This window comes from Protopterus annectens, chromosome 5.part0 (genome assembly GCF_019279795.1).
Source record: "Protopterus annectens isolate FY-2018-M chromosome 5.part0, PAN1.0, whole genome shotgun sequence".
Classification (NCBI taxonomy): domain Eukaryota; kingdom Metazoa; phylum Chordata; order Ceratodontiformes; family Protopteridae; genus Protopterus; species Protopterus annectens.
In genome coordinates this window covers 967,277,998-967,290,031 of record NC_056735.1, presented here as the reverse complement: position 1 = coordinate 967,290,031, position 12,034 = coordinate 967,277,998, and the positions used below count along the sequence as shown (strand labels likewise).

Here is a 12,034-nt window from a genome sequence, read left to right as displayed (position 1 = left end):
TTCTCTTTGTGGATGATTTAAAATGGTATAGTTCATCAGATGAATAACTGAAGGCACAACTGCAATTAGTTAAAACTTTCTCAGATGATATAAAAATATCATTTGGTCTTGATAAATGTGCAAAAGCAACTTTAAAGCAGGAAAACTGCAGCACCAAGAAAATATCAGTCGCAGACAGAATGGTGATATAAAAGAACTTGAGGAAGTGTGATCGAGGATCAACAATAAAACATGAACAAATGCAAATATAACTAAGTAAGGAATATTTTAGAAGACTACAATTAATACTGAAAACAGCTCTGACATCTAGGAAGAAAGTCCAAACTATAAATCAATCTGCTCTTCCTGTTCTAACTTACAGTTTTGGGAAGGCTGACTGGCCCCAAAAGACATTGGATTAGTTGGACATGAAAACAAGAAAAATGTTTCATGCTTATCAAATGACTTATAAAAATCAGTGTATACCAAGATTATATATTCCTTATTCTGAAGGAGCTATGAAGCCCCTCAAAATTGATTACATACATTGATCTGCAATTGCAGGACTGCATACATATTTGCTGACCTCAAGATCCAGAGAAAGTTTTAAAACATGAAGAGAACAAGTCTAAGATGAGTTCCCTGTTTAGTTTAGCAGAAGCATGTCAGTACTGATGAAAATCTAACCAGAAGTAGATAAAAATCAGGCAAAGAAAGAAAATAAGTGAAGGATCAGATGAGAAGGCAAGAAATGTGGAAAATGCATAAATATAGTTGCAAGTACAGAAAACTCCTGAAACAACCTCATGTCAATCAGGATTTAACACAGGAATGGTTAAGGAGAGGTGAATTTAAACCAAAAGACAAAAGGTTAATATTGGTGTCCCGGGATAGTGGGCTACGTACAGGTTGGGTTATAAAATCCATTGAACATGTCGGAGAAACAGACAAATACAGGTTTTGTAAAACAGAGTTGGAAACAGTCACACATCTTGTTGTTGGGTGGGATACACTAATGGCAGAAGGCCTGTACACTGAAATGTATAATAATGGGGCAAGACTGCTGCATTGGGGATTCTGCAAACACTATACTATTAAAGAAGCACTGGAAACATGAGCCACAAACATTATACAAAATGATGAAGTTTATTACATGGGATTACCCATTACCAACAGTTTGAAAAATAGATGTGAGAAAACTAGATACAGAAGTCCAGGAAAAGAAGACAAAATTAGCATTGATCATAGAAATTGCTATACCCAGTGATTGCATTGTCTTATGTACACAGAGACACAAAGTCATAAAATACCATGATTTGGTGGAAGAAAAAAGGGCAATATGGAAGAAGGATAACATGACAGTTCCAACAGTAGCAGGAGCAAGGGGCCTCTTAAAAAATAATTTACAGTTGTATTTAGGTATGCTACCGATACATGTAACTCCTCATGAATTGCAGAAGGAGTCAATTCTGGGCACATTGCAGGTGCTATGAAAAACAATTTTGGCTAACATCAAAGATTGAAACAGTAATTTCATGAACTTTAATCGTACTTTGACTTAAGAATGGGGTCCACTCTCGTCATGGTATCAGAATTCAAAAGTCTTGGAGAAATTAAAAGATAGGAAAATGAAAGAAGTCAAATACTGGATAAGATAAGGCTGGATGTGCAACAGCTGAAACAGTACAAAAGAACAAATTCCATGGTTACTGAGCATTCATGTAAAAAAAACCCATACTAATAAAAATCATGAACAGTAAGTCTGGTTGAAAAGTCACAGCAAAACATCATGCAAATGATGATGGGAGAGCTACAATGATGCAATACTAAAAAGGAATCAGTTTAACAAACGTGAAAAAAAAGCGTTTTGAAAACATATGCATTGTTAATATTTCTTAAAGTAATGTACTGTGTTGTGAAGGACAAATCTCTACACTGGCACATGAAACGCGACAAAAGTCAGACCAAGAAAAAAACTACACAAAACATGAAGGAAATGGAAAAAGAAACACATTAGGAATAAACTGATGCCCTCAAATTTACTCTCCAAAGGTTAAGAGTAAAGAAGAAAACAGAAAAGAAATATACTAAATGGCATAAAACATGGGAACGAATTGATGACCTCAAACTTATTTACCAAAGGTAAGAGGAAAGAAAAGAAAAAAGGAATATGCTAAAAATTAGCAGGAGCAAGGTACAAGAAGACAGTCATTCCAGGAAAAGTGTACACAATTAGTGAGGTATGACACACAAGAGTTCTGTACTTTGCTAAGTAGGGTTTCAATGAAATGGGAATCGTACAGTTTCATCAAAAACTACCCACTAAACACAGCAACATGTCACATGCTTCCACCACCCAATGCTGTGCCATGTCTGATGTAGTAATTAAAAGAAACAGGGGGATGGGGCCCTGCAAAAATGCCATTTTTAAATTGTGTCTGTCACTTTGTGCATGACGTTGATTTTTCTTCTCTCCAACAGAGCTAGTTCTGACAAAAGACGACACACCACTTAGCCGCAGATCATGACATATGATTACTCCTATGATTATTAATAAAAGGTGTGAGCTCACAAAAGGGTACATATGCAGTTGGAATTGCTTCTTTATGCTAACAGTAGAGGAAAAAGATGGTAGATACCTCAGTGCATAGCAGATATACAAACAATTCTTCATTTAACAGAACTGGGAAAATTACCTGTTTTCTACTGTGTATGACATAAGGAATCCAGTAAACCAATTTTTGCATTGTCATGTGTTACATTGCTATGACCCTTTAATAAGACGGTGGAAGGGTCAGTTAAATCATGCAGCCCATGACCAGCTTACCTCACCATTTGTCTTCTCTAGTTTAGTGACTTCCTTTTGATGCTGAAGTTGTAATGTTTCTGGGTCTTCCAAGCGATGTACTGTTGATGTAACATCTAACCTGCTAGAAAGATACAAACATCACTTTGCCTGACTCTTATTGCTCGATGATTAATTCATTACAATAGATATGCAAGAAAAGCATTTTTCAGCAGTACAATACTACAAGCTTAACAGGCCAGAGAAAGTAAATTAAAAAGAGTTATGTACTTATCATAACTTGGAATCTGTGCTGTCCAGTGTCATTATTCATCACAGATGGGTCTAGGATCTGACCTCAGTCTGAACCAGCAACTAAGAGGACAACTCCTGCTCAAGCTTCTCCCTTTCCCAAGATCCCTCACTACCCACAACCCTCAGATCGAGTCTGCTGGATAGAAAGAAAAACTGCAGTGAAAATTACCTACAAAGATGAAAAACTGCCAAGCGATACATCCCTCCATAACTCCCAAATCTCCAGAAGGAGGGTGGGAACATAATGAATAATGACACTGGATAGCACAGATTCCAAGTCATGGTAACTACATAACTCTTTATCTGATGCTAACCATGTCATTATTGATCACAGATGGATCAGAGTCCCCAACTTCTATGAAACCTGGGAGGCCTCAGTGAAGGACATTCCGGAGAACAGAGGAACCAAAGGAAGCCCTGCCCCTAGATACCAAATCCAACTTATAATGTGTAACAAAGGTATGGGGGTTAGGCCAAGTCGAAGTGGTGCAAATCTCATCAAAAGAAAGTTTTGCCAAGAAGGCAGAAGATGTGGCTACTGACCTAGTAGAGTGGGCTTTAACTGGTGTGGAAATCTCCAGGTGTCTGCTTTCATAAATGTAAGAGATATGGCTGGCGATCCAATGAGAAATTGATACCTTGGAAACTGTTTGACCTTTCCTGGTCTGAGAGAAGACAACAAAGGGTGATCAGACTTCCGAAAATGTTCAGTTCTCTTGAGGTAAAAACATAACTGTCTATGGACATCCAGACAATGCAACTAATATTCCCCTTTATTAGAAAAATTGGGGAAGAACACAGGAAGCTGAAGAGACTGGTTAAGGTTAGCCTCTGAGGCTACCTTAGGAAAAAATGAAGAATTGGTCCTGAGAGACACCCTATCCTTATGGAATACCATAAAAGGAGGTTTTATGCAGAGGGCCTGCAACTTGGAGACACTCCTGGCCGAAGTAAAAACCACCAACAATGCCGTTTTCCAAGATAGGACTTTGAGACACAGGTCGCCACTGGCTCAAAGGCCTTCTGTGTCAAAGACTGCAACAACAGTGTGAGATCCCATGGAGGAGAGGGATCCTTGATAGGAGGTCTGAGAAGAAAGATCCCCTTGAGGAAGACCTTACACAGCCTGGAAGAAAAGGTGGGACTTTTGTTCAAATGGAAGTTGGAAATAGCCACCAATTGCAGTTTAATCATAGAGAAACTGGTCCATTGCTGAAAAAAGAGAGGCCAAGAACAACAAAATGTTGGGGATAGAGGCTGAAAAGGTATAGAGATTGCATTGCTTCACCCAGAGAATCTCTTCCATTTGCTGGAATACACCTTTTTGGTCAACATTTTTTGAGAAACAAAGATAATGCTCTGAAACAGAGAATGAAGCCTGGACTGGGATAGGATCACTGCAAATGGAGGAACCAAGCAGTCAGACAAAGAGACAGAGATTGGGAAGACAAAGCCTCCATGGATAAGAAATGAGATCCAGAATGGGATCTAATATCCAGGGCGGATATTTTAGATGAGACCAGAGGAGGGCAAACCGTGCCTGACAAGGGGGTAATGAGGATGACAGGAGTCTTCAGGAGAATGACTTTCTGTAAGACCTTGGGGATGAGGGGATTTGGTGGAAAAGCATATAGAAATCCCGGGGGCCAATCGCAAACCTGTGCATTCCTGGGTGACTCCCCCCGTGGGGGATCAGGGCAAAGTACTTGCTGCATTTGTGGTTGACCGGAGAGGCAAAATGATTGCAGCATGGGAGACCTCAGCAGTCGAACATCCAAAGTGCCACAGACGGCTTGAGGGACAGGTTGACCGGAGAGGCAAAATGATTGCAGCATGGGAGACCTCAGCAGTCGAACATCCAACGTGCCACAGACGGCTTAAGGGACCACTCGTGAGGACTCAGGATAGATCTGCTGAGTTTGTTGGCTAATACGTTGGAACTGTCAGGGATGTGCATTGCAAGAAGAAAGCACCTGGAAGATATTGTTCATTCCCAGACTCTCATGGCCTCTCTGCACAGGGGATAAGACTGTGTTCTCCCTTGCTTGTTGATGTACCAGACCACCACCATGTTGTCTGCTTGAATTGCAATGGTCCTCAGAGGGAGACAGACCTGAAAGGCTTGCAATGTTAGAAGGACTGTTCTCATCTCCAGGACATTTATATGCAATTTGGTCTCTAAAGGGGACCATGCGCCTTGAATCGTCCTTCTCCGAAAATGCCCACCCACCCCAACAGGAGGCGTCAGTGGTCACCATGGCCTTGAGATGAGGAAGACAGAAGGATCTGCCTATAACGAGATCCTGAGCTTGGAGCCATCAAGCAAGGTGACATCTGCATACCTGAGAAATCCTGACGGTCATGGACAAGGGATGAAACTGAGCTGACCATTGCACTGCCATGGTCCACTGCAGAACTCTCATATGATACTGGGTGAGAGGCACTAACTGTATTGCCACTGCCATCGAACCTAGCACTTGCAAGATCAAGTGGAATGTGGGAAGCTCCAAATCCAGCAACTGACGGACCTGGCCCTGAATAATCTGGACTCTGTATAGGGGAAGTGCTGCAGTCTCTGACACCATGTCCAGAAGGACCCCAATAAATTCCAGGTTCTGACATGGGGAAAGATGGGATTTGGGCAGGTTGATTGTAATGACTAGATTCTGAAAGAGACTGACAGTGTAATCCATGGCCAATGTGAGTTGATGACTTGTGAGGGCCATGAGGAGCCAATCATCCAAGTACAGAAAGACCTGGAAACCTTGCAGTCGGAGATGAGCTCTCACCAGTGCTATACATTTGGTAAACACCCAGGGGGCTGTGGCCCCTAGCCAAAAAGCACAGGTATCTCCTGGAACATCTGTCAATTTTGATGCAACAGTACGCATCCTTGAGATCCACCAAGCACATCTAGCCATCCTTGTGCAGAAGAGCAGAATGGACTGAACAGTGACAATCTGGAACGTCAACTTCCTGACCATGTTTTGTTCGCCAAGGTCTAAAAATGGGACATAGGTCCCCAGTTTTCTTGGGCACCAAAAAGAAGTGTGAGTAAGTTCTGGACCCTCATCCTGTTGGGACCTCTTGGATGGCTCTTTTTTGAAGAAGATCTTGAATCTTGAGAAGGGTCAACTTTCCTCTGACAGGGTGGAAACGTCCAGGAGAGATTTTTGAACTCTTGGGGGCTGAAAACAGGTATGAAGTAACCCCTGGAAATGACGTTTTAACACCCACTGATCTGAGGTAATGCTTGTCCAGGTTAGTGGGTGGAGAGAAAGTTGATGCACGACTGCCTCCAGGACTGGACAGCCAGGCAGTGCTGAGGGGGCTTCTCCCACAAGGGTTCCCAAAAGCCCTGGATCTGCAGACCCCTCTGCCTCTGGAGTGGCATTTGCTGTCAAACTCCCTTCCCCAGCCAGAGGAAGAGGATTCCTGAGGAGCATCCTGTTAGGAAGACTGAGACCCAAGAAACCACAGTTTCTTATTACTCCTCTGATTTTTGGAAAAGGATTGTTGGGGTGTAGAGAACTTGATCCCGACCTCGGACAGAGTCTTTCCTTACTTTGCGCTATGGGTTAAAGTTTTATTTAATGGAAGGCCCAAACAAAGTTAACTCGTAGAAGGGGTCATTAATGAATGATGCCTTGAAGGCTTCCGCAAACCTGCAAAGGCAAAGCCAGGCATGATGCCTGACAGCAATGCCCGTCCCCGCCGCTCGAGAGGTGACCTCCACCTCATTAGAGATCAAACTCATAGTGGTGTTAGCCAGGGAAGTCGGAGTGAACAGCTTCAGAGAGACCAATTTGAGACTCTCATGAGGCAGCAACTTAGAAAGGGAAATGGAGAGCTCCGATACCAAGTCCCTTTGCAGCTAGGTAAAGTGTGCCATGTAGTTGGTTGCTGTCAGTCCAAACTTAACCGAGGCAAACACAAGCTTCCCAAAATGGTCAATTGCCTAAGACTCCCTGTTTAGGGGATGGACCATGGAGCTCTGCTCAGCGAGTTCCTTTTTAGTAGCTGTGGCCACCACAATAGCATCAACAGGGATGCCCTTGCTCCAAAAAGCTTTGTCCTTGGGGGGACTTAGGAACCTATCAGCCTTCTTGGGAACTGGTTCCACTGAGTCAGCTCCTTCCGTGCCCTGTTGGAGATGAGCTGGACAAGCTCATCGGCAGGGAGAGACAAACAGGTAGAAGATAGGCCTGTCCCAAAGGCCTTCAAAAACACGGATTCCTCTGAAGATTGGGCGAAGAAGACAAAACGCCTCTCTGCTTAAGGATTTTGAGGATATCCCCAAAGAACACCTCCTTGGATGGAAGTCTGAGGGGCCCATCTCCTTCCGCAAAATCTGTGTCTTCAGTGAGGAACTCTCTAGGGGAATCCAAGAGCCTCCCTCTTGTGCATCCTCTTCTGAGGAGGCTCCTTCACTGTGGGCTCTGGGGAGGACTTTGAAGAGGTAGGGATCCCGAAGGGGGTAATGCCAGTCTGAAAGTGCACATGGGAGGGCTGACCCTTGAAGGATGATGAGGTCTCACCTCCCAATGTCGAGAGGGGCTGGAAAAGAACTAGAGCTAAAGGAGGGGCAGTTGCCCAGCCGGAGATGGTCCTCTCTACTGCCCAGAAGGCCAATGGACTGGACAAAGACCCCCCCTTCTCCACCTGTTGCAGCTGCCTGGGATGGAAGGGGGGACCCCAACGCAGCACAGATGCCTCCAGATCATATTGGCCTAAGGTGTCCAGAGGGGGGGACCCCAGAGGGAGAGAACAGTCCAAAAACTCTGGGCCTGACCCCACTTCCCCAGAACCCACACCAACCTCACAGGGCCGAGGAGCAGCCAGCTCTAAGGACAATGGAACTGAGCCAGCCAGGAACCCTGATGGTGTGGAAAGGTAAGATATGCCCAATGCAGTCAGCTTCTCACTGGGAATGCTCTGATCCTGAAAGTCCAAACCTGGATGGGATGGCCAAGGACAGAGGAGTCCTGTGGGTGGACAAGATCCCCTAGGCAATTGAGCAGGTGATGGCAACAAGCCCAGCTCAATTTGAGCCTTGAGAAAGCTCCTCATCATCCTATCCATGTCTGAGGGGAGCAAGCTCCTAGTGGATCTGGAAGAGATGGAGGAATGCCCCGACTTAGCCGAGGGCCTGGGGTCTTAGGACGGAGACCTACTTGTACTCCTCGGATCTGATCTCCTGGATCTGAAGGGAGAGTTCTCAATAACAATCAGAACCGAAAAAACTGTTGGATCCAAAGTACTGTTTGGATCTGAGGAAATGAATGGCACCATGTACGGATCCGACAGGAGGGTTGAGTTGGATCAGAGGACCTCTTAGGCTCTGAAGTCTCAAAACTGACAAAGGGAGCTGGGGCTCTCGGAGCAGAAGAGCCCAGATCCAAAGCAGAAGAGGCTAGACTCTGATCCGGGGAACTGCGATCCAAGAGCCTCGTTTTTTTGGTGAGAGATACCTGGAGGGAGAAGACTTCCTTTTGGGATCAGAAGAAGGCTTGGAATGGGAAACAGAGACCAAAGGACCCCCTTTATCAAGCCCTTTAAGCAGAAACTTGTTTCTGTGTCCCAGGAAAGCCCTGGGGTTGAATCTGGCACAAATGTCACATTCAACCTCCAGATGTCACTCGTCCAGACGATAAACACACTCCTTGTGCATGTCGGAATGGGGCATTTTCTGACTGCATGAGAAGCACCTTTTAAAACCAGCGGGCTTCTCAGACATCACATAGGCACACCAAACACCTACCACCCACACACTTCATAACAAAAAAGGAGCGAAGTTAAAAGGATAGAAAAGGTAAAAAGCAAAAGGATTAAAACTACCCAAAGGACCCGGGGAAGAAAAGGGGGAGGAATCCAGGGAAATGACCAAGAAAGAAAGTTTTAACGCTACTGGGAGGGGGGAACCCAACAAGAAAACGGGTGAGAGGAAGATAGGCAAAATAAGAAAGAAAAACCCTTGGGGGAAAAAAGAGGAAAAACAGTACTTATCTTAAACTGGAAACGTGAGCTGCAGGAAGCATGTCCGAGTGAAATCGCTGCAAAACGAGATCTGGCAGTTATGGTTTGCAAAGGATCTTGGGAAGGAGAGGAGCTTGAGCTCAGCAGCTGTTCTCTTAGTTGCCGGCTCAGATCCGAGGTCTTACACTAGACCCATCTGTGATCAATAATGATACAGACAGCATCAGATACAAAGTTTACAATATATACAGTCCTAGACAGTTTAATGTAGACTGCTTGAAAGTAGAGAGGGTTTAAAATTTGAAAACTATGCTTAAAATCTTAAGAGCATCTAGATACACCTGCAGCTTTTTATCTATCTATAGAAGCCTTATGATTGATCATTTAATCATATAACTTTACTCTAGACTACAAAAAAAGTTAATTAGAAAAATGAAGTACCTACCTATAAAACACTGTCCACCCACAGCTCCTGTATGTAGTCCTGTCACTCCCTGAAGGTACAAGACTCAGTGGTTTACCAGAAGGAATGCTGACATTCTCTAGCACTGAGAATATTTGCATTTAAATACACCCCCCACCTGAGGTTCTGACACAAAGTGGCCTGAATGTAAAATGTATGTACATTCCTTCACATGCCACTTCCTATGCAGAACTCTCCTTGCTTCTTGTTAATATAAGATTTGTTGTCAGCTTACATAAGAGTCCAATGGGGATGTTGTTGTAACAACTAGTTCACTTCTGCTCCACCTTCCAAGGAATGCCAGGTAATGATCTGCCACTCCTTCCATCATCCTGCAAACTAGGCCACTAAGAAAAGCTGTGCCAATAGTAGCAAAGGTAGACATTTTCATGCAGTAAACTTGCTCAAATCGGAATCTGTGCCTTTATCAGAATCTATTCTTGTTCAGCACAACAGGAAATATTCCTGTAGTTGGATTTATTTTCTCTGTGGCTCTCAGCTCTGAGTCACAGGAATATTTCCTGATCTGAAGAAGATGAGCAGATTCTGATATGGGCTCCCATCAGCATGGAAGGAGAGACCCACACTGTTCCCAGCACAGCAAGCAATGCACTGTCTCTCCTATCGGCCAAGGGAAACTGGAGGATGGCATAATGGAAAAATGAAAAAAAAATCAAGCCATGAGAGAAAGAAAAACATCTGTTCCTCATCTTCATGCCCCTTATTACCACTTCCAGAATCTTACCTAGCAGTACCAGGATCCCAATATACCATGGTGCAGTTCCTCCATATTAAGGCTTCTAAAAATTCAAAAACCCTTAGTCGCTGAACACATCGAGAACAGAAGACCAAACAAAGTATGGTATCCAAATGGATCACTGAACTTGCAACCCATAGGCCACCAGGGCATATGCCCAAAAGCGATCATCACAGTTTGTTACTTTTATAGTTTTTTACTGTTTTATGTGTTAGAATAAAAAACATTGGATTTTGAGTCTGGTGGTGGTCGCTGCCTTTTTTTGTCATTATCCATAAAGTATGGTATAAAAAGAACATCCCAGATGAAGCAGGAACCACATTTCACTGCTCAAACATTAAAGTTATTAATGGAAGACAACCAATGTCACAAAGGCTACTTCTATAGCATCTGAAGCACACATACATCATAGTTGGCATTCCTCTGAGTGTACCTTGGCATTCCAGCCAGGGTTGCCAGGCATCCCTATTTGAGCGGGATTGTCCTGGGAACAGCAGCCCGATCCAGAGTCCCACACTGCCGGTTTAAATCCTGGTGAAACAGCCCATCGCTTTTTTTTTTTTTATTGGCCCGTATACTGGCATACGGGCCAATCAAAAATCGCTAAACACGGAACTGCTTTTCTTTAATGCGGAGCATCAGGCAGTTCCGCATTAAACAAAGCATTTTGCAAGTTCTTTGATTGGCTTGTATACCGGCAAACGGGCCAATCAATAATTAAACACAGAGCTACTTGTGTATAATGCAAAACTGTAGCTCTGTGTTTAAAGACCATTTTTTTTTCTTTTTTTTTGTCCCTACCCGGCCATTCGAAATCTGGCAACTCTGACTCCAGCAGAAAGCATGAATTACTGTTATAGTAACCTGTAGCAAGATATTCAGCACACCTCCTGGATCTGAGAATTTATTTGATCTAAATGTAGGATATGCTTTCAGAGGCAGCTAACGACACAAAATTAAATTGAGACTAACCAAGCAAGACAATCTTATCCAAGAAAACTAGAAGTTCTGATAATGACACAGACAAAAAAAAAATAAATAATACAGCTGGAGGGAAAAACCTTGTGCTGAGCAATATGAGCATGACTAATCTCAATGAAAGGCAGTAACTGTCGTATCTGCACAGCTGAAGTGCACTACTGATTACGTGGCAAAATCCATCCCTCCATCTATCCGATTAGCAAAATGACAACTCTTCATAGGTAGGTAGTAGGCTATCTGCCCAAGGGCATTTATAAGCCTAGCCAAAATGTGTTTTAAATTAGATTCCTGAGCCTCTGTCTAGCAGGGCCACCGAAGTGATCACAGGGGTAAATTTACGATTTCCCTTCCACTTGTCAAGATTTCTCTTGAAGAAAGTCAGTGAGGGGCTTTGCCTAACACAGACTGGGATTCTATTCCAGAGCGAAGGAAGTCTCTGGGACAGGAATCTATCCCTCCAGCAAGTCCTATTTATTGTTGTGCTGAGGTTTAAAATCCCTAGAGCGTGTGGTTCTAAGAGATTTGGTTTTCTTGAGGTGGATCATATCCATTAGTTCCGGGTTAGACATGGCCTTGTACGTCAGGCAGAGATCACCTCTGAGTAGGCGGTAAGCAACCAAGTAGAGCTGGAGTTTCTTTAGTCGAGCTGCATAGGGCATCTGTTTGAGGCCCATGATCCTCTTGTTGAGGTACTTCTGTGGTCTTTCCAGCTGTTGCAGGTGTCGAGTAAGGTACATCCCAAATGGGGCATTGTACTCTATTATGGGCCTGAAGAGCG

The 12,034-nt window shown here is 43.7% G+C and overlaps 1 protein-coding gene across 2 annotated transcripts in view; it reads right to left on the bottom strand.

Moving 5' to 3' along the window:
• LOC122802908 (protein Atg16l2-like) overlaps nt 1-12,034 on the bottom strand; it is a 1,475,787-nt gene that overhangs the window by 1,104,650 nt on the left and 359,103 nt on the right. The window contains exon 3 of one of the 2 annotated variants that reach the window (XM_044072730.1): nt 2,807-2,909. In XM_044072730.1, coding sequence (XP_043928665.1) covers nt 2,807-2,909 — 103 coding nt within the window. The remainder of the gene's footprint in view (nt 1-2,806; nt 2,910-12,034) is intronic. The other variant, XM_044072731.1, reaches the window with a different exon arrangement.